This window comes from Ostrea edulis, chromosome 7, assembly GCF_947568905.1.
Source record: "Ostrea edulis chromosome 7, xbOstEdul1.1, whole genome shotgun sequence".
In the NCBI taxonomy this organism is placed as follows: Eukaryota; Metazoa; Mollusca; class Bivalvia; order Ostreida; family Ostreidae; genus Ostrea; species Ostrea edulis.
In genome coordinates, this window is record NC_079170.1 from 13,168,109 (window position 1) to 13,191,558 (window position 23,450).

Sequence of the window (23,450 nt, forward strand, 5' to 3'; positions counted from 1 at the left end):
CAAATATCAGAAAAGAGGCGTCTTGCAAGGCAGAATAGACTCTAAAATAACTGAAAAATAATAATAATAATAAAATACTTGATATATTCCATTTGTGTCAATTATTTTTTAAGTATATTGCAGGATTGAAAATTAACATATTCTTGCTGACTGCATGCTCGAGTATTCCTACACCAATTGCTAACACGACATTGCCAGCATACACAGGTACGATTACTGTAAAAACAATGAGCAGTCTGTTTCTTTTAACCTTTGACCAACTTAATAGTGATATTAAAATTTAATGCTTTTTCTGTTTACAGATGGAAGAAATTTTTCCCCTTCCATTAGCTCAAGATCAAACATTGCAACTCCAAGAGCAAGGATAACATTTCCATCATACACAGGTACGATTAATGTAAAAATAACAACTATGCCTCACTTAATCTTTGACCATCTTAAAGTGAAATTAAATATCGGTGCTTCTTTTTGTTTATATAGAAGAAACAAGTTTATCCTATCCTACTAGATCATGCACAAGCATTGGAACACTGAGTGCAAGTCTGTCAACATTGCCAACATACTCAGGTACTGTCACTGTAAAAATAATGAGCCATCTGTCATTTTTCTTAATTTTTGAAATACCATATTTTATACTAATTACAATGATGTTAAAGCTGTGGAAAATCAAACATACGCAACAACAAATCTTTGTACTTTTTGTACTTGAGGTTTACTTCAGATCTGATTTAATATATGCAATAACTCATATAGACTAGTAATTTTTTTTAAAAAATGAAATTCGATGTAAATATTTTCCTTGAAACACTTTAGTTTAGAATAAAAATAAGTTGTTTAATGCATTAAACAAGGTATATTCAATTTAATTAAGAAAATATCTAAAAAATTATAATCTTTGTTCTGCAGATAGTGCTTACCGACTCAACAACACACATGGCCCAATACGACCTGTGCCAATCCCATTGTACGAAAGTACTTCCCAATGCATGAGGAGTGACTTTAACACTCTCTACCCAGAAGACTCAACATGCAGCAATAAATGCCATATGAGGGAACACCAGAACAGAATAACTAATCTTGAACTGGCTCTGGAAGCTTTGCAGAGGAGTATAAAAAAGGTATTCTGAAGTGGTTTGAAATGACATTTCTGTAATGAATATCAACATTTATAGAAAAATGTGCTACAACATTAGGGTGTGTTGATACAAAAGCTAAGAATTTATACGTGAAACGTAATCTTTGACCTTTTTACAATTTTTGTCCTATGCTGAACATATTGAAAAATACTTCAACATTATTTAACAGTCTGTATAATGATTGTTTTCATAATTTTTTTTTCCCATCAGAAGCAAAATAAAACCAGTAGCTGTGAAGAAGACAAGACATCCCCAAATCCATGTGGAGTTAACTTGGTATTTTTTCCTACATATATTTGAACTTTTAAATAATTGGTCATCTTTCATGTGAAAATTTAGAAAATATTTCATTAAGGTAAGAAGAGATAAAATATTACATGTAAAACATTTAATATAATGCTTACTTTTTTTTTTTTAATTATCACCAGTCATGCCTATTCTTAACTACCAGTATTTCAAAATGTGAAAACTCTTTCATTAATACAGGAGGAGCTGAAATCATCCTTAAAATTGAAAAAGAACTGCAGTGAGGGGATTAACTTTTTACTCTTGAAGTTGTTCTCTATTGAGGAGTTGACAACTTCCAGTGTCATGGGGGTCGGTACCAAAAAGGGCCAAAAAAAAAAGGACTCAAAGAAGAAAAAGAGGACAATAATTGAAGGTAATTTTTTTTCCCGAAAGAAAATCATATGAAAAATCTTAGTAACATGTTGATTTTTTACTTGGGGACCTACGTAAACATTCAAATGACTGTATTAGAATAGTTATCTCTTTCTACTTTAACAGGACTAATAGCAGAAACTTTTGAGGGTGTCACCATCACGGCCATCCATAATATTATGAGAGATAGATTGAAACTCCTCAGAAAGAGACATTTCATACAAGAAGAAAAAGAATAAATTGATTGATAATTCCTTTTTTTTTCATTGTCATTTTTTTTTAGTGTAAAAGAATGGGACACTTTCAACCCTGAAATGCATTGAGAGTTTCAAAAGTCACAGAATTCCAGATGTCAGGAGAGTGTGGTGAATTCTTGATCTCAGGAATATTTCAAGATTTATACTTCCATGAAATATTCCTGAGGTCAGGGTAATGCTTGGAATCGTGGTCTCAGGAATATCTCAAGATATCTCAGGATTTTTACACCTCTAAGTCAAATTCCTGAGGCTAGGATTGTGATCCCAGGAAATCTCAAGATATTTCAGGATTCTTATGCCACTATGATATATTCCTGATGCCAGGATAGTTACAGGAATTCTGTGGTCTCAGGAATTCTCAAGATATCCCAGGATATTTCTGCCTCACCAGGATGTCCTGAGAAATCCTTGTTCCAATACCATCCTGACAATTCCTGAGGTCAGGGACCAGGATTATTCTGAGATTTCCTGGGATTTTTAACCAGGAAATCTTGAGAAAATCTCAGGAAATCCTGTGATATCCTGGTCAATTTTCGCAAGGGTCAGCAGTAAATAGTTCGAAAGTTCATTGTAAAGAAAGCATATTAAATCCTGGGGATAAATGTGCAGTAACTTTTGAAACGGAAGATCTGTCAGAAGATGGTAAAGTGGTATACAGAGATGTCATGTACGAAGGGACCGTGATTTGCCTGAATCATGGTAAGTAAAGATAGTCACGCGCGATTACTTTTTTTTTGAAGGGTGGGGAGAAACTTGAAAATCCGAGCGATGAAGTAAAAATAATTGAAAAGACCCCAAGCAAAATAGATAAGACTCGGAGCAAAAAAGAAGAAATCAAAATAATTCATGAAGATGAATCAGATGTCAGCTCATACAATGGTTATACCATTGACAATTTACAAGACTCCCTTATCTCACTTTGACCAGCTTTATGATGCAGTTAACGGTCTTCTTATGAAACTATTTCCGAAAGAATACATTCTCAGCCATAGTGTTTCAGGGAAAAGTGGCAATTCCAAGCACAGTTTGATCTAAGACTGTATTGGATGTCACATTTAAAGTCCAAACTGCTTTCCGTTCGTCCATTAACAAATCTGTGTTCAGGTAAGTTGATAAATTTTATCCCCAACTTTCACCCATACATTTAAATCAGGTTTGAAATTGCCGACTAAGCAAGGTCTATTTTTAAATTCTAGTATTCGAACTGGTTTGCGGTGTTTGCTTTGGTCAGTTTGGGCGTAGAAGGCACGAGTAACGGACGTCAAAAGTAAATCAAAATTCTTAACATTGTAAGGTATTCAGTTTGTCATATTGCTTCAGACAGGTTCCACTATAGCACTTCTGAGGTAAGCTTATCTATTTCATTATTGATATTAATTTCCTTTCAGTTTATTTATATAACTTCCAAATTTCTTCACTTGCAGTTTATTGTTGACTTTGTTGTGTAAAGTTGGTTTGAAGTTTGCATATTGTTAATTTTGCAAGTACTGTGTATAGTTTTAAGTATAGAGTATGTGTAAAACTCTCAAGAGTACAGTGTTTCCGAAGGTTCGTCGGACCGTCGGACAAGTCCGGTAAAAATAGACTCGGTCCGGTAAAAGTTAGAATCGTGACGGACCAAATGTCCGGTAATGTAGAGGCAATGAAAACTGGGAGAATAATGATAAATGAATAAAATAAAATTGAAATTCAAAACATGTTCATCTTTTCCATGGATTCCTAAAATGGTTTTCAAAAAGTGTCGTTGTTATCGTACTCCAACACGGGATCGTCGCTTCTAAATATATCGGGTTCGACATTTACATACAGTATTTTAGTTCCGGTATAAACCGTGAAATGTTGGGACTGAAATTTGTTGAGGGTGCTATACCAGGAAAAAAACTAAAGCTTAGCAATCCCGATTCAACGAAAAACAACAAGAATTACGAGGCGAAAAGACCTCCACGAAAATTTAACCCAAAATGGAAGGAGGGGCGATCATGGCTGACTTACAACGACGAGAAAAGTGCAATGACTTGTTCAGTGTGTGTCGAGCGTTATGCTTCAAAGTCAGGTTCCAATCGTACCCCAACTGGAATAAGCTCAAACTTAAAAGGTCAGAACACCTTTTTAGACGGATGCACAAATTTCAGAGTGACTGCTGTGGTCGACCACGAGTCCAGCGTTGCTCATAAAAAGGCCATAGAATTTCAAAATGCGTCTGCTAAGACAGGGTCGGATATTTTGACCAACACTTCTGCCGGCAAAGCTTTACAGTCGTTAAGAAAAGCTGAAAAAGACAGACTTGTTTTTTTATTTCGAAATGCTCATGCTGTTATGAAGCACAATCGGCCAATGCGTGACTACACATGGTTGTGTTCATTGGATCAAGTTAAAGGTAAAGTACATGTAAATTTTTATATTATATGCTGGTCTTACGTCTAAAAAATCTCTAGAACTTGTGTTTTCTTGTTATGAAATATCAACCTAAAATAGCTTATGTAATATTATATCTTTAAGGTATTGATCTAGGCGGCACATATATCAACGACAAAGCTGCCATTGAATTTGTGAAGTCAATAGCTGCTACCGAGAGAGACAACACTGTAGATTTTCTCAGCAAAGTCAACTTTTTCTCTATCATGATGGACGGATCAACTGACATCAGTGGTGATGAACAGGAGGCACTTTATTTGCGGTTCTCCTTGCATGGAAAAGTCACAGAGAGATTCCTAGCAATTGGAACACCAAATAGCACCTGTGCAGTTGACTTGGAATCCTTTTTGATGAAGGTGTTTACTGATTGCAGGATTGATAAAGGTACATCTTTTTGAAGGTAGTGGTACATGTCTATGTTATTGTTGAAATTACATATATATGCTCTGTCACAATATGCAGTGACTAATCTGAAATCACTACGTAAATTATGCATAACATTCAAATATCTAAAAGAAAAGGAATTTAGTTCATTCAGTCAGTCCTGCCACTATTTCAGCAGAGACATGACGAAACGAAAGTTAATAATTAAATTTTATCAAAAAACAATGTATAGAATTAGAAACATGATAACATTTGGTTGCAATTACTATTTACAGCAAAACTGGTTGGAATGGGGAGTGATGGGGCCTCAAACATGGTGGGGAAAAAAGGAGGACTCTCTGCTCTGTTGAAAAACAACATTAACGATGAACTTGTTAATGTCCATTGCTTTGCGCATAGACTTGAACTGGCGTTCAGGGATGTACTCAAAAAAAGCAAACTGTACGATAGACTTATGACGTTACTGATAGGTCTGTACTATTTTTACACAAAACAGTACAAAAACAAGCGGGGGCTACTTGATGCTATCAGAGCTTTAAATGTGAAGGGTGTGGTGCCTACAAAGGTGACCGGAACACGTTGGCTAGCCCATTTGTTCCGTGGGATGAACAACATGATGCGTACTTTCCAAGCATATGAGGCACATCTCTGTAGCCTGAGCCACAAGAATCCTAAAGCAGAGGGCCTGGCAAAGATCTTGTTGAGGAAAGACCTTGTGTGCTTTGTTCTTTTTCTCCAGGTTTGTACTTTATAGAATAAATCAAACATTAGTCCGACAATTGGTAGATATGGTAACTATTCAAGAAATCAAATGTCTCATAATTACGACAATAACTGAGAGCTGATAAATTCTTTAAATTAAACTGTATCAAACATCATCATACATGCATAAAGCAAATCTCCACATTCCATCATCTTCATGTGTGTTGTCATCAAATTTTATTAACAGGAAGCTTTAGAACATGAGACTGTCGCTTAAACTGCAAAAAACAGAATCCACTGTGGCTGATAGTGTTATTTGGGCAGAATCCACCATAGAGTTGTTGGAAGAGTTCAAGACCAGGTAAGACTCACTGAAGTGTTAACACTCTGAATCATTCATGTAAATTTTATGTATAAAATAAAATCAATCTCATTTGTCTCTTTAAATAATACTGAGATGCATGTGAAAAATGTTTTGCTTTGCTTCTTAATCAAAAAGCAATAACATAAGTAGATCAAAAATTACTTTGTCATTTAGGGACCTTAAAAGTGTTTCCGAAATTATGGAAGCAGGCACATATGAGGGCATTACTCTGCGGGGTAATACACCTTCGTTGTCATACAAGAATGAAATTCTTAGTGGGCTCATAGATGCACTGAAAGAGAGATTTGAGTTGGGCGTTTCTGAAACGAATGTTATGAACTCAACAAGAATTCTGCACTTTAAGAATTGGCCAACAGTTGAAAGTCCAGATTTAGGAGGTTATATCAACAAACTTTGTTAAAGTTCTTTGTTGATGTTTTGTTTTAGTTGACACGTTTTGGTTTTATTCAATTAATCATAAATGTTACTGCTTCTGTGTTATTCATATGAATGTGTTTGTCTGTTTACAAATTAATGTAGACTGTAGTGTAAAAGACTTTATATTCTTCAACATACGCATTCAATTGATATGAAATCAAGTTATTAAGTAAACTGGTAAGATATGGTTGTTCTGATAAAGTGCGATTCGCATTATGATGATCATATACTTTATAATTATGTACATTATTTACAATAACAATGACACAATATATGCTGTAATAGTATTGTGTGACTCTGTAATTTTAATATTCACTTATTGACTTAACCATTTGGCATCACCATGTACAAATAAAAGACCTCTGATTTATTATTGTTTATTTCATTTCAGTCTTTGCTGAAACAGAAATAATGACCATTGCCAACCATTACAGCAAAACTCTTCTAAGAGCCATACCAGATTTTTCTGTTCAGGAGACCATGAATGAGCTCAGGCTTTTCAAGAAAATTCTCTACAGAAAGTAGGTTCCTATCCCAGTGGTGATATTAAAACTAAATATCATAATGTTATGACTGGTATGCCAAAATAAAATTTCAGTATCATCATAAATTAATCAATATAATTACAGACATGGAAGTAAAGTTCAGGAATTGAAATGGTGTGATGCTCATGATCCTGAGTTTCCAATGCTGATGGCCGTGATTGAGCTTCTAGGATGCATTCCCCCTACAAGCGTCAGCTGTGAGACTACTTTTTCTCACATGAAACTTGTTAAGACAAGTAGACGAACACGCCTTCAAACCTCTACCCTCAACGATATTCTCATGGTCAAACTTCAAAGTCCACGAGTTACAGAATTTGACCCTACGTCATCTATTGACAAATGGCTGGTAATTCAAATTTAGTATTGAATGACATAATTTGCATTATCAAATTAAAGAAACAATATTTGAATATACATGAATTAATTGATTTTTTTTTTCTCTCAAAACAACTTTGTCAAGTGATGGAATTTCATACTAGCTGATACAAATGCATTATTCTCTATTTGTTATCAGTTGCTTCACATTTTCTACCACAGTCCTTAGCTCTGAAGCCACGTCTGCCAAACTACCAGAGGGCAAAGAAAGCTGGTCAGTCCACCAATGTGATTGATGTGGGATCCTCCATTGACATCACTGAACTTCAAGGTTGGTAAACTTAAATCCCCCTCCCCCCAATTTCTTTCTAATCTCTCAATATTGAAAAGCTTATTTTTTCCCCTAGATTTGTCAGAAAACACAGACATAAATAACATTCCTGAGAGCATGGACAAAGACACAACTGATTCTGAAGCTGATGAATTTCAAGGTATGTATAGTAATTTCGCATATAATTTTATGATTTTTGACAATATTCATAAGTATCACAAGTCAAATTTAATAACAACTACACTACAATTTATTAATTTCCAGGCTCAGCAGAAAACGCAGTTATGGACAACGACGACATGTTTGCTCTAGAAGAAATTTATGAGTCCAAGGATGATGACGAAAACGATCATTATTGTGATGAATTTCGAGATGAACATGATAATTGGGCATTGATGTTTGAGCTAGTTAGAGATTAAATAATAAATATTGGTGCACTGTCAGTTTTTGTTTATTTGTATATGACTTTCGTTCGGTCTGGTAAATCATCATTCGGTCTGGTAAAAACAGAAATTTTACCAGACCGAATGACTGGTAATATAATTTAGACCTTCGCGAACACTGAAGAGTACACAAGTAAAGTGACGAGTATTAGTAACAATGTGAGAAAAACATTGTCAATTATCATACCAGTATGTGTATTGTGTAGTCAGTAAAGTACATGCACAAGTATATGTATATACTGAGTATTGAGTAATAACATATGAAGTAATTAGTAAAGTACATATATGAATATATACAATATATCGTAGTTGTAGTACAAAAAAATGTACAGTGTAGTAGTGATGCGTACACATGCGCACTAGATTATGGTACATGTGCAATGTGAGATAACAATATGTATATTTGAAATGTGCAACTTGATTTTATAGATCCTTTAAATTAGCCACAAATTAAAAGAAATCAAGAAGTAGGAAGTAAGAGTGGGAGCCAGAGGAAACGTATACGAGTTTCACACGGAGCCACCATTCCAACTGGACCCAGTGTAGTTATTGAAACAACCGCAGTGCCATTACAGTGACAATCACAAGACTGTGTTTTTAAATTATATTTCATTTATTTTTGTAATAATTAGTAACAAAATTGATGTAAAAATAATAAAGATGTAAAGTGTACCATTATCTGTTATATTTCCTGACAACAAAACGTGACATTGCACAATGCTATCCGTTATCATGAAGAAATTCACACTTGTTACAATGAAAGACATTACTGAACATGTGCATGCCGTGCAAAAGAGTCTTAAACGTGAACAAGAGACAAAATAACCAAAATGTTCAAGTATCAAAGCTAATTAAGTTTAAAGTTAAAAGCTGACAATTTAATGAATTTGCTGTTTATTGATTCTTAAAGTATTAAATGATCATTTTCCTTCATATCTGTATCCATCTATTAATCATTTGGTTTTCAGAAAAGGGATCATGTACATCGACCATGTTTGACCATGGCCAGTGACCATGTTTGACCATGGTCAACCCTGTTTGATCATGGTCAATGACAATGTTTGACCATATAGTTGAACATGACTGATCACTGATGGACAGTAAATGGTTGCTGACCATGTCCATCAAGGATCATGTTTGACCATGGTCAATGGCAATGTTTGACCATGGTCACTGATGGACATGGTCGACCATGGTGCCAATTAACGGAAGGAAGTCAACCATGGTTGACCAGGTTCAACCATGGTCCGGCGACCATGGTTGAACTTGCATGGTCAACCATGGTTGACCAGGGTCATTGACCATGATTTTTTGCCTGGGAAGTATTCCTAGATGAAGCCATGATAGGCTTTTTGGGGAGGCTTGGATTCAAGCAATATGCGCTATTAAAACCCAAAAAATGACTGACATAAAAGTGTGGTTTGAGCCAATCCGTTAAATGGATATCTCATATGGTTCAAGTATACACAGGAAAACATAAAACACAATTCCGGAGGTCAATCTCGGAGGGAGAGTAGTGATGGGTCTGATGGAACCTATCCTGGACCTTGGCCACCATGTGTACTGTGATAGCTTCTTCACATCAACGGATCTCTTTTTGAAGCTATGGGGAAAAGGAACGGTAGCCTGCGACAATCTAAAATTGAGTCGCAAGGGGATGCCAAAGAACCCAGACAAATAAATTTTTTAAAAAACAAGGGAATCGTGTACAGAAGCAGAAAGTAAATTTAGCTAGCTCTAGCGGTGTGGAGGGATAAAAGAAACCTCACCATGTTGTTGTGGCGGTGTGGAGGGATATAAAAGAAACCTCACCATGTTGTCAACAAACACAAACCAAGAGGGCCAGTAGGTTATCAGAAAGCAGAAGGATGGTACCATGAAGAAAGTCTCGTGTCCAATAGCAGTGAAACTCTATAATGTGCACATGAATGGTGTTGATCATGCTGATCAGCTGAGATCAACGCATAACATTGCAAGAAAAAGCCTAAAATGGTGGAAGTATAAATTATTCTTCTTCCTTTTTAAAGCATGCACATTGTAAATGCATTTTGATTAGAGTCTCGTAACCACGTTATCAAAACAAAGACGAATAAAATCAGGCATAGAAACCAGCTTGAATTTAGAATGAATTTATCCCATCAGTTGATAGATATGTACATTCACATCAAAAAGAAAGAGGAAATCTGATTTTAATCCTGAACAGTCCAAAGATCACCACTGGCCACGTACCATGCCCAAGAGGAGGAGACGCAAGAATTGATCAGGATCGAGCCTTGGAGTGGCTGCATGCACTCAGTGTAACATTGACCTGTGTAATTACTGTTTTAAGCCATACTACTTGCAACAGTTTAAAGCTATCTATGGACAGTAAAAAAAGTTACTTTGTGTTTGTAGTGTAATATGCTCAAAATACTGTGTCCAGAAAAGTTTTTTTTTTCATTTTACAAAGTTAAATGCTTTTAAATCAAGATAATTTATATATCATTAGAACCTATAATTTTCTTCTTTATAACCTGAAAATATAAATAAAAAGCTTTAAACTTTATAAATAAAATTTATAAATAAATTAATTATCAAAGGCATGTTAATAGGTTATCATCAGGCAGCAAGCGAGCAATGTTTTATATGGAGCTCTTGGTGGAAACGAACCTAACAGTCATGAAAATGTTCCTTATTCATCTACGCCGCTACCCAACGGAGGTGTCAGTATGAATTCACAATTTGTGGAAACTTATAGGAAGCTAGACTAGCTATCCCATATGGAAAAATAATACATAAAAGTATATTTTTAATATATTATTAATACAGTCATTTTTGTACTTTTTTGAAATAATATAAAAAAAATATATTATTTTTGTATCACAAAAAAATTGGGTAACTCATTTTTATATTAAATTCTGACTTTGATTTTTTAAAGGGTATTATTTTTGTATCATTTTGGACTTAGATTATTTTCAATATATTATTTTTGTATTTTTAGGGACTTAGTTTTTTTTCAAGCATATTATTTTTGTATCAAAATTAAACTTAGTCATTTTCACTGTATTAAAATTGTATTTTTTTAAAAAACTTAGCCATTTTTAATCTAAATCTTTTAATTTATATGTATTAATTTTGTATTATAATTGGACTTAAAAAATTTCAGTGATTTTTCACTGTATTATAATTGTATTTTTTTTAACTTAGTCATTTTTAATCCCAATCTTTGATTTTATATGTATTAATTTTGTATTATAATTGGACTTAAAAAAATTTCCCAGTGATTTTCATTGTATAAAAATTGACTAATTTTTAAATTGAAATATAAAACTTATAACTTGTGGAAAACATGATGCAAGATTTAGCTTCTCAACTTCACAGTAAAGATTTCAAACTTTTAAGTTTAGACAACTTTATCAGTTGCATGCATAATGAAATAATAAGGAAGTATACTTCTAAATAACACTGGAGACATTATTTATTGCATGATATTTCCAGGACAGTCTGTAAAATACAGTATAGTTTCTTTTGACTTCATCTAGGTTTCCCATTCTAATAATTGTCATGCAGTCTAATTCTACTGATAACTCTTAAATAAGCTTTTCAATAAGATACAATGTACCATTGTACCTTATTAATACTATCTTCTCATCAAAATAACACAATAAAAATTGTAATCTCTGAACTCAACAAATTATTTCTCCACTTTGTTTGGGTTTACTGCAAGTGACAGTTGCTATTACACACACAGAAAAATAAATAAAGTCCTACACATAAATGGCTATCAACTGTCCAGAGCTTGGTCTCAAAGAAATAATGTCACTGAAAAATATGTTGTGCAGAATATGAGCATTTACACATGTACTTCACATTATATCCATTACTTCTCTAAAGCATAGAATGATGGACCACAACAGTTCTCATTACACTATGATGAATGAACAATGTTTCAAGTTTCACAAAGCACATCTCGTCTAAAATCATGTCCACTAAAATGAACCACACTACTGTCTCGCCTGAAAGTGGCTCTGCACTCCACAAATTTTAAGGACATTTGGTTGATGAGCATAGTTCGTTTGAAAAACCATCACTGAATCCACAATAGGCAGAATATGGTAAGCACCTATTACAGATACTTTATCATTTTACACTAGTACTGTCTTGTTGACTGATGTTTCTTCTCCATCTGACATTCCCTTGAAAAATTCTTGCTCGCAACTTCCATAATTTAAAGTTTGTGTCATCTTCTGGAGGAATTGATTGGCATAAGACATGTCAGATACCTGAAAATGAAACACAAGAAATCAACTGAAATTGAACATTTTCTCTGCAATTTTAATTTTCAAAAAAAAAAAATTTCATTTTCAAAAATAAATGAGGGTATGAACTTTACTTGTTACTGTTTTATACCAGCATGCTTTACGAAGCGTGTTAGCACTTCAACAAAAGTATGCTGATGTGCAGCATTGTTGTTCATACAATTCATTCTAAAGATGTCTGACACTTTGATCTACAGGTTCACAGAGTTAATTTTGTTTTTTTAAATTCAACCGCAGGGGCATATATATATATATATCTTCAATGTCCTCTAATGAAAGAATTTTTTTTTTAAAACTGTAACACAGGCACCTGAAATTTTATCCTTAAGTTACAAATAATGCCATAGATTGAAAAAACATATATCACACCCCTCCCTATAAATGAATACATGCAACTTGCTGTTAAAATTTTAGGTGTCTGTGATTGTAACATGCTTATTATTTTTTGTGGACATACTCTATCAACAGTTACTTGGGTTTATTAAAGGTCATAAATTGAATATTTCATGTTAAAGAATTGAATTACGTTTACCGTCATTACTTTCTGCAATGCTGCATCCTGGTATTATTCAATCAACATCATTGTCGTCTTCAAAGTCAGTCTGCTTCCTCAAACTTCAAAGTTAGATAGGCTATGCTATATCTCCCGGATTTTTAGGATTATCTGACAAGGAATAGTCGGCAGTTGGGAAAACCTATGATAGAATTGGTAACATGAAAACAAACACAACTAAAATTTATGAACTTAAACAACGATATATTATTTCACATTGATCATCATCGGGCAACTATCAGGTGCGATTTTACCACAAGTCACTTTGAAAAATAAATATCTATTTCTCAAATACGCAATTATAGGATTTATCAAATAATAATATTAAAGAAAATGAATAAGAAAAATGCATACCGATTGTGAAAACAACGTGCAAGTTCATCGGCACGGGCGCGCCATTACCACTCGACCTCGTGGCTTTTCAAGTTTGGTAGGACTGCTTCTTCCAGTGTTATACACGTCGCTTACCCCATAAGAATACTCTAGGAGCCTTTAACAAGTTGTCCACAAAATAGATTGTATACTCTCCACGTGTTTCTCCCATTGTTTTGCTTTCCTTTCCTCACAATGTTCACAGATCGACGATTTCAAAATATGGAAGCGGAAGTGACTGTAGATAGAGTTCGGGTGACTCCGTAATCAATTTTAAATTATTACAATCTTAGTATTTGTTTTAAAAAAACAGCTATGAATTATGAATTAGTTTCTAATAGCAGAAAATTTAAACAAACGAGATAATAACAGCATATTTACGAAAGATAAATACAAGACTAGAATTTTCGGCCGTCTTCGTACTTTCACGCGATTGGTCGAAGTTCCAAAATCTGTAGCTCTCAAATTTGATTGGTTGAATGTGTGACGCTGCCATTTTCAAAGTGATTAGACTGTCGCAATATTTCGGAGGTTATTTTGCATAAATTGCTAAATATTCCGTGGTTGAGTGGAATGAGGACCGGAGTCCAGAATCACGGAATATATAAGGAAGGTGACATCCTGCAAGAACAGCATGTCCAGACGTTTTGGGCCGGGTGTACGTAAAGTTCTTGTGATCATCACAACATGGTAAGTTAAAGTAATGCCCAAGATTTCTTTATTTTGCAGCAGATGAAACTATTTCAGTTTATGTAGTATGGAAGGACAGTTTTTCAAAGTAAAGTTGACTTTATAATTTTCTGAAAATTATAGCTAGGCCTATATTCCAAAACAAAACCTAGGCCTTAGCGGTCCAATTTAAAAAAAAAAAGATCGAGGGGGGGGGGGGGGGGGGGGTTTACTCGTCCTGCATAGTTCAAGCTTGTCCAGTTTCCACACTATAGTCATAGATCTATATAGAAGGGGGGGGGGGGGGGGGGGGGGGTGGGGTGGACAGCAGCAGATCCAGGATTTCCAGAAGGGGTACCTCCAGTGAATATGGTCTCAAATCCGGTGAATATGTGATATGAACCGTTTGCATTTGTATAGATTATAAAGGGACAATAGATAGACTATATGATAATGTTTTATATATATATTTTTTTATAATATTCTATTACAGATTATGCAGTGGTCAAGGCTGACGACAAGTGGTGTGACTTGAAGATAGCCCTTAGGAACAAAGTTAGTGCACTTTGCAACGCAGAAGAAACGGCAGAAGCAGAGGGAGGATGAGTCTCAAGACTGATGTGTTATGAAGATCATGGACAGACTAGATATGAATACCATATAAGGTCACAGAGAGACTAGATATGTATACCATATAAGATCATGGGCAGACTAGATATGTACATACCATATCATCAGCTCACTGACAGACTAGATATGTATGTACCATATAACATCATGGACAGGCTAGATATGTATAAAATACTGATTAAACATCTAGCAATTTATTGAATCTTGTACAATGAAAATGACAACAATTTGTTATTATTTATTATATTTATGATAATATAGCCCAAAGTATTTAATAGTCGCTTTTTAAATCTCTACAATAGTAGCCAATGCGACATGGGATATTATGTTTACTGTAACAATGGTTTTAACTTTTAATAGTAGCTGAATTAGTAGCCAATGCATGTCTTTTTATGCCCCGAGATCGGGGGGGGGGGGGGGGGGGGGGGAGCATATTGGCATATTGCTTTTGTCCTGTCTGTCATTCTGTCTGAAACTTTAACCTTGCTAATAACTTTTGAACTGTAAGTGATAGAGCTTTGATATTTCACATGAGTATTCCTTGTGACAAGACCTTTCCGTGAGTACCAACATTTTTGACCCTGTAACCTTGACCTTTGAGTTTGACCTACTTTTTGAAAACTTTAACTTTGCTTATAACTTTTGAACAGTAAGTGGTAGAGCTTTAATATTTCACATGAGCATTCCTTGTGACAAGACCTTTCCGTGAGTACCAACACTTTTGACCCTTTGACCTTGGAGTTTGACCTTTTTGAAAACTTTAACCTTGTTAATAACTTTTGAACTGTAAGTGATAGAGCTTTGATATTTCACATGAGTATTCCTTGTGACAAGACCTTTTCGTTGGTACTAAACCTTTTGACCTTGACATTTGACCTACTTTTAGTTTTATTTTTACATTGGTCATAACTTCTAAATGGTAAATATTAGAGCTTTAATATTGTACATGAGCATTTCTTGTGACAGATCTTTCTACTGGTACCAAGATATTTGTCCTTGTGACCTTGGCCATCTCTGGGATTGGTCATTATCGGGGACATGTGTTTCACAAACACATCTTGTTTCCCCTTGCTTTTGATTGATTTTGCATAACTAAGTTGATTTGACTGAAGGTTTTATTCATATATTTTTAAAGATGTCAGATTTCTTTCTTAAAATGTGATTGAAAGCTGCTTTCAAAAACTATTAAAACATGTTTTTTACAATTCTTTTTACTTTTCTAGGCACTGAATTGTATTATTTTTGGCACATTAATATACTTTTTGTGTATCATTCTTGTACTTTTTTGAAATACAAAATGTATTTTTTTTGTATTTTTTCAAATATGTATTGTTTTTATACTTTTTTTTTGGTAATGTATTATTTCTATTCCCCATCTTTGAATACTTAGATGTTGATACAAATTTAATACAATTCATATTTTTTTCCTATTTTAATTTTTCAAGGTGAACCAAATAATACAAAAATAATATGTTGATACAAAATTAATACAAATCATATTTTTTTCCCTATTTTTTCAAGGTGAACCAAATAATACAAAATTAATATGTTGATACAAAATTAATACACTTTGTATTTTTTTGGTACTTTTTTAATCCTACTCCAAAATGTATTATTTTTGTACTTTAAATTGGGATTTAATACATAAATAATACAAGAGTATAGAAATAATACATCAAATGTATCATTTTTGTATTTTTACTAAGAAATAAAGTATATTAAAAATATATTTTTGTGTGTTTCATTATTTAGAAAGTGTATTATTTTTGACCTAATTTGGAACCAAGATTTAGATGGTTCCAAATTTGGTCATTAAAAATATATTTTTTTGGTATCATTTTAGTATTATTTTCTTGTATCATTTTCATATTTATTTTCGATATGGGATCATGCATAAACTGAAGAAACTCTACGCTATTAAGGAGAAAATGAATAAATTAGATTCGAGAATGGGTTCACTTGAGAGTCGTGTAGTATAGCCACAGAAAAGAAAAACGTCGAGTTTGAAAGATCCGTTAAATTCGTGTCCGAAAAATGTGACGAGTTTCAGTCAAAATGTGCTGACATCAAGGGAGTAGCAAAAACTCTGAATAAACAGAAAAATGATATCTCTGAACTGGCGACTATTATCAACAGACAGAAAAATGAGTTTGAGAAACTACGGGGTGAGATGAAAAAAATGACGGAAAACAGAAAAGACCTTGAAGAAGTGGTTCTTGATCTTCGCTGCCGCTCAATGAAATACAATCTGGTATTTACTGGTTTAGGAGGTGAGAACAGAGAAGAAAATACCGAAAGGAAACTCTGAGAGTTTATTTTTCAGGAGCTAGGAATCGAAGAACCTAGTAACTGTGAACCCGGAATCTTATGGTAAACAAACCCATGTGCTCTGAGCTGACCCAGGAATACTCCAGTTGTTAAAAAAGTCGAATATAACTTATTTTATAAATCGTATTTATAGCTATCCAATACTTGTAAACATAAAAAACATCTCCTTATTTGGAAGTAAAAATCATTAAACGAAATCATTCCATGACATCTGCTCAAATTTGATGAGTTTGTGTAAAAATAGGTGCGAAAGTTGTGTTATTCAAAGTGGCGGTATTCTTACCACAACATGAAAATATCTTTAATGAAATCCTCAACGATGGTGAAAGCGATGAGGAATTTGAGAAAATCCCAGACAGCAGTAATGATGACGAAGAAGATGGCCTGTGTATTTAATTTTATGGAGAATTGGTGTGATGGCCGGTGATCATCCCAGAGTTGACTTGGGGTTTACATGTGTACCTGGACTGCGATCTCATTTCCCTGAAGATAAACGTTCACCTCAGGACTTTCTGAGTTTATTCATCAATTAAAGACCATGATTTCCGGAGAAAGGCCAAGGAGACAAATCGTTGTGCAAACCAGTTTCCTCAAGAAAATGCCGGCAACTTGAAACGGACGTCAAAGTTTCAGAACTTGGTCGCAACGACTACGGAGGAAATGAAGCTGATAACTGCTATGGGCCCGATAGTTCAGCTGGAAGTTTCAGAGAACACTGAACAACCTTTGAAGTGAATTTGACACCATTTTTTCTGTCAGTGATGCATAGAAACAGATTTTGGCTGTTGAGGAGTTTTTTCACCTAGCTGGCAGACAACGCATTACAGGTTAGACAAGGAATGCTGGGATTCAACCCTCTGCATAAGCTAGGGACATTATACAAAAAACATTGTTCATCGTTTTGGCAATGCATGTACTTAACGTGGAGCAATTTGATTTATCATATTTTGATACATATAAATGCAAATCGCATGGTATTTCTACTGTCGTCTGTTTCAAAGGTTTTACAAAATGTATAATCAATTGTTAAAATATATTTTTTGGTAAATGTATGCAATTTTACTACAGGAAACTACCGTACAACAAGGTTACTGTTGCTGTTGTTGAGTACACAAAGAAAAGAGTATATTTGGGGGTGCAAGATGATGGATTCCTTGCCTAGTGCTAGACGCCTATAGGGAAAATCAACCAAAACCTGGCAATACCACACTTTCAAGAAAATACAGCAACTCTTAATGGGAAAGACAGAAATTTGGCAACAATGAAAAAAACCAACCTAATTTACAATTTTTCATATTTGATCAATAATGGCAAACTTAACTTGTGCACTAGCTAAACCATGCGAGGATTTCTTTGATATCCCTTACCAAAGTAAAATATTTGTGGCAATATTGCTGCTATATTGCGGCAATATTGCAGCAACACATTTTTGTTGCCAGAAACCTGATTTTGAGACAAGTGAAATGTATAGCGGCAACAACTTTTGGTGACATTCTGGCGATACTGCCAGAATAAAAGTACATTTAAGGAGTTGAACCTTGATATGATGATCTTGGCGAGGTGTGCACCCGGTCACAAGTATGTTAACCCTGCTGAGAGAGTTATGAGCATTCTTAACTTGGCCCTGCAAAACGTAGCATTAGAGAGGAAAGAGTCGAGAGAGGAGATGAATAAAATCCTGAAAAACTGCAACAATATGGCAGCTGTGAGAACTCTTGCTGAAAAAACTCCAGAGGTGAAAACAGCGTGGAATGATTCAATAGAGCCAGTTGCATCTCTTCTCCATAACCGTTTCTTGAGGCTAAAGTTGAAAGACGAACCATTGAAGGCTATAGATCCAGTTAATGACCAAGAAATCGATAATTTGAAGAAACATCTCAGCGAACTTTTTCCAGATATGAATTTGGAAAAACTTCAGAAGGCATATACTAGTAAAATTGAGAGTTTTCAGAAATGGCAGGAAACTCATTGTAGAAGCAGACATTATTAATACCTTTCAAATCAGGAAGTGCAAGGACGTGAACTGTCTACCTCCACAATTGACGGATGATCAGATGCAGTGGTTGCCTGACCCTGTTCTCAATGAGACTAAGCAACATTACAAGTCATACAATGAGGTCAAAGGTAGACACAGATGAAACAGACAGGCCTACCTTTAAAGCTAAACCCGTGAAAGACAAGGGCTTGAATCCTGGGGAAAATGCAGACCCAAGTGTACTACAAGACCATCAAGAGATTGATGAGCATTAAGAAGAATTTGGAGTACCAGCTCCTGATGCACACCTATGCATTACACAAAATGCAAGAGCTGTAGTTGAATGTGTAGAATGTAGAAAGCCTCGCATCGTGTATAGTCATCACAAGCTAACAGACAGACAACTGATGTTGGTTACTATTTCGATTAGTGAATATGAATACACATGCAGAAGTCCTCTGTTGCCACCCACTAACTCGATGTACAAAAAAGTCATGTGCAGACTTCATGTTAATTGTAACTCTCATGTTGAATTGGCCTATTATGGAAGTGGATTAGGCCAACTAGATGTCTGCTCTGTTTGTGGCGGGCCAGAAGCGGACACTAATGTAGAATTGAAAAAACAGTACAAAACAGTTTTACCACTATGCAAGACCTGTGAATGCAAAGGAATTTCGCCATTTGTTCAACACCCATATGGAAAGTCAGCCAAAAAGTGACAATTGGCCAAATTTCGTTCAAACTTTTCATGAAAGACAAAGCATTAATACTCTTGATATGTTTTCATTCAGTTTCATGTATTGTTTTATTGTAGTCAATATAGCCATTGAACCGTGGATTTCTTTCTCATTGAGCTTCATATAAAATGAAAAGATATGGGATAATCTTGAGTCAGGGAGATAGACCACACTATTTCTACAAAAGTAGAACAGTATGTCCATATCCATTCTTTTGAGCAAATATTGCTGAAATACACAACCTTAAGTACACATAATTCGAATCTGGCAGATCTATTAAAAAAAAAAAACCCAAAAAAAACCCCAAAAAAAACCCACACACCTACCGACCCTATTTCAAAATTTAATGTAATAGGAAACACACATTTTTTTTTTTGGCCTGACTACACCAGACTTAGCACTTTAGGGAAAGTCATTGTACCCAGGACATGGCTTCATTGTATTATAGCTAAATGTAAAGGCCATGGGTCAAGCTTCGTAGCGAAAAAGTTAATGGATGACTTTTATGTGCCTGATGAATTGGCTTATAAAACGGCCACAGAAATGGTGATTACGGATCCACGTATGGAGTCCATTAAATGTAAGTATATATTATATTTATTTAGGCAGATAACTGGACTCTAAAATGGTAGTCTGATATGTTTTATTGAACATACTGAACAAAAAGCATTTTCAAACCTTTTTTTTCCCCAGTATATTGTGTGAATGAGCTGAACATGTCAGACAGACTATTCATGCTTGCTCTGAATTTCAAGATTCATACATGCAAAAAAGCCTGCAAATTGAACAGAACTGCCTAAGAAAGTGCCCAATCATTTTCACAGTATTCACATTCATTCTTTCCTCCTGATGTCTTTTGAAACTGACTGTGCTTTCATAATTAATAGACACTGCATGTTGCAAACTTAGTTACATCCAGTTTTTAGCTCAACTGAGCTTCAAGCTCAAGTGAGCTTTTCTGATCACCGGTTGTCCGTCGTCCGTCTGTCTGTGGTAACCTTTTACATTTTCGACTTCTCCAGAACCACTGGACCAATTTTAACCAAACTTGGCACACATCATCCTTGGGGGGAGGGAATTCAAGTTTGTTTAAATGAAGGACAACGCTCTTCTCCAAGGGGAGATAATAGCAAAATACATGTTGTAAAAATACATTAATTTTTTTTAAAAATCTTCAGAAATAGTTGGTCAAATTCAATCAAACTTAGTACAAATAACCCTTTGGTGAAAGGAATTCACATCTGTTCGAATGAAGGGCCATATCCTCTTCAAAGGGGAGATAATCACAAAAATGCACAAAATGTGCTGGGTCAGTCAAATATCTTCTTCTCAAGAACCACTGGGCCAAATAAGTTCAAACTTACCTGGAAGCTTCCTGATATAGTGCAAACTTAAGTTTGTTAAAATCATGGCCCCGGAGGGTCAGATGGGGCCACAAATGGGGAAACCATTTTTACATTCATTTATATAAGAAAAATATTTAAAAATCTTCTTAAGAACCACTGAGCCAGATAAGTTGAAATTTACATGGAAACTTTTTGACATACGCAGAATCAAGTCTGTGAAAATCATGGTTCCTGAGGGTTGGGTGGGGCCACAATGGGGGAAACCATTTTTACATGCATTTATATAAGAAAAATCTTCTTCCTAAGAACCACTAGCCAGATAACTTGAAATTTACATGGAAAGTTTCTGACATAGTACAGAATCAAGTTTGTTAAAATCATGGCCTTCAGGGGTTGATTGGGGCCACAGTAGGATCAGAGACCATTTTTACATGCATTTGTATTAAAGGAAAATCTTTAAAAATTCTTCTTCTAAAGAACTACAGGGCCTAGCTGATAAGTTCAAATTTACATGAAAGCTTCCTGACATAGAGCAGAATCACATTTGTTAAACTCTTACCTCCCAGGGATCAGGTTTAATGGCCACAAAAGGGAATCAAATGCATATTTGTATGGAAAATTCTGTGTATGGGCCAAGGTGACTTAGGCAAGCGATGTGGCCCAAGGCCCTCTTGTTTTAGTATCACCAGTTTGTGTAATCATTACCAAATATGGAGCATTGCCAAGGTCAAAGGATACATTTGTTTCAATTAAGAAGCTTTGCAAAGGTTACTTTGGCTGTTTCATTTAAAGTATGAAATGGTCATGCAGTGACATTATATATATGACATTATAAATTAAATTTGAAGGAAATATGTTTAAAATGAAGATGAAAGGGATTGACATTCTGAAATAAACATGATCATGTATATTGATGTGATTTTTATAAAATGGAAGCTTAGGCCAAAAATGAAAATTGATTTGTTTGATGCACTCCGACCAATCCGTCAAATTTGCCCCTACCTGATCCTTTTTTCCGCATTTTAAAATTTCATTTTCTTTTTTATTTTGGTTCCCTTGAGAAATAGAAAATTCTCCTTATTTAGAATCTTGACATTTCAAAAAAAAAAAAGAATACCTACCTACCGACCCACCTTGAAAAACGTGGGTCGGAGTACATCAAACAAAATTTAATGATGGCGTTATTCTGTGCGTTCATGTATGGTTTTATGCTAGATAAAAACAATTTCTTTGTTCATTTAAAATTACTATACATAAATGTATATAGTTGTTGGAAAATTCTTAATTCCAAAAAGCATCCATCTATAGTCATAATTTTGTATTTTTCCTTTTTTCTCTCATTACATTTTGTTCTTATTGAACTTCTAGTCAGCTTTATTTCTAAAAATTTTTAAATCTTATCTTTCATAAATTGTGCATTACTTATTGTATATTTGATTCTGTTTTTTCAGATCAAGAATGTCAAAATTAATTTTGATGCTTGATATAACTTTTAAAGTTATTGTATTTTATCTTATGGGAACCTTTTTGCTACTTGTTGAAAGATAAATTTGTAATATGGTAATTTAAAATACCTCTTTTTTTAATTGTATATATACATTATGTACTCTGTAGACAATTTGCAGCATTACCACCACAGCACAGTTGCAAATGCATTGCAGCAATATTGCCGCAACACCTTTCTGGCAATATTACCGCAACAAACTTTGCAGCAGTACTGCCGCAACTAGCTCCAAAATATGCTTTGCCACAATATTGGCGCAACACCTTTCTGGCAATATTGCTGCAACATGCTTGCGGCAGTACTGCCGCAACTAGCTCCAAAGTATGCTTTGCAGCAATATTGTCTCAACACCTTTCTGGCAGTATATTGCCGCAAATCTAATTTACATATGAAAAACGATATCACCGCAATATTGCTGCAATGTATTGCCGGAATGTTGCTGCAATATTGCAGCAATAATGCCAGAAGGGCTATATTTCAATAAGGGATGTCATACTAAATCATGATAGCAAAAATATTTTTATTCATATTGGAAAATTGGCAGAAATTGAGAAATTGTTGGGGAACAGTGCAATGACACATATATCAGGTATTTCGCAAATTTCTCCTGAATCATCATCTTCGTCACTAAATGGAAATGCACAAAAGTTACCCCATACAAGTGTTCAAAAGTCGCCACATGGAAGTTAAAAAAATCACCACATGGAAGCCCACAAAAGTCACCACATGGAAGCGTGCAAAAGTCACCACAAAGAAGCGCACAAAAATTGCCCTATGCAATGGTACAACAGTCGCCACTTGGAAAATCACTAAAGTTGCCACATGGAAGCCCACAAAAGTCACCAAACAGAAGCGCACAGAAGTTACCCAATACAAGTGTACATAAGTCCCCACATCGAAGTGCACAAAAGTCACCACGACTGGAAGCTCACAAAAGTCGCCACATGGAAGTTCACAAAAGGCACCACATACAAGAGTACAAAAGTCACCACAGGGAAGCGCACCAAAGTCACCATATGAAATGTCAATATCACCACACATAAATATG

The 23,450-nt window shown here is 34.8% G+C and overlaps 2 protein-coding genes and 2 long non-coding RNA genes across 7 annotated transcripts; 3 read left to right on the forward strand and 1 right to left on the reverse strand.

The window, feature by feature from the left end:
• The first annotated feature begins 74 nt into the window (after positions 1 to 74).
• On the forward strand, positions 75 to 666 carry LOC125665822 (uncharacterized). The gene is made up of 3 exons (XR_008796640.1): positions 75 to 207; positions 303 to 386; positions 481 to 666. It is a non-coding gene; the product is annotated as an uncharacterized LOC125665822 (long non-coding RNA).
• Positions 667 to 846: 180 nt separating this feature from the next.
• LOC125664612 (uncharacterized) lies at positions 847 to 2,560 on the forward strand. Its single transcript, XM_056143361.1, has 4 exons — positions 847 to 1,118; positions 1,347 to 1,412; positions 1,623 to 1,797; positions 1,923 to 2,560. Exons 1-4 carry the CDS (start codon positions 987 to 989, stop codon positions 2,033 to 2,035), a joined length of 486 nt encoding a protein of 161 aa, XP_055999336.1. The 5' UTR covers positions 847 to 986; the 3' UTR covers positions 2,036 to 2,560.
• A 1,030-nt stretch (positions 2,561 to 3,590) lies between these two features.
• Positions 3,591 to 7,990, forward strand: LOC125655121 (uncharacterized). 4 transcript variants are annotated; one of them, XM_056143363.1, is made up of 6 exons: positions 5,815 to 5,915; positions 6,748 to 6,877; positions 6,986 to 7,247; positions 7,439 to 7,547; positions 7,624 to 7,707; positions 7,812 to 7,990. In XM_056143363.1, exons 2-6 carry the CDS (start codon positions 6,768 to 6,770, stop codon positions 7,964 to 7,966), a joined length of 720 nt encoding a protein of 239 aa, XP_055999338.1. In that variant the 5' UTR covers positions 5,815 to 5,915; positions 6,748 to 6,767; the 3' UTR covers positions 7,967 to 7,990. The 4 variants fall into 4 exon arrangements, 3 of the variants coding, with proteins under 3 accessions (XP_055999338.1, XP_055999339.1, XP_055999337.1); XR_008796641.1 differs by lacking the exons at positions 6,986 to 7,247; positions 7,439 to 7,547; positions 7,624 to 7,707; positions 7,812 to 7,990 and adding exons at positions 3,591 to 4,430; positions 4,553 to 4,852; positions 5,128 to 5,591 and having other exon boundaries at positions 5,802 to 5,915; XM_056143364.1 differs by lacking the exon at positions 5,815 to 5,915 and having other exon boundaries at positions 5,922 to 6,877; positions 7,633 to 7,707.
• A 3,439-nt stretch (positions 7,991 to 11,429) lies between these two features.
• Positions 11,430 to 14,078, reverse strand: LOC130047817 (uncharacterized). The gene is made up of 3 exons (XR_008796642.1): positions 13,196 to 14,078; positions 12,821 to 12,983; positions 11,430 to 12,252 (listed from the first exon to the last, which is right to left on the reverse strand). It is a non-coding gene; the product is annotated as an uncharacterized LOC130047817 (long non-coding RNA).
• Positions 14,079 to 23,450: the final 9,372 nt, after the last annotated feature.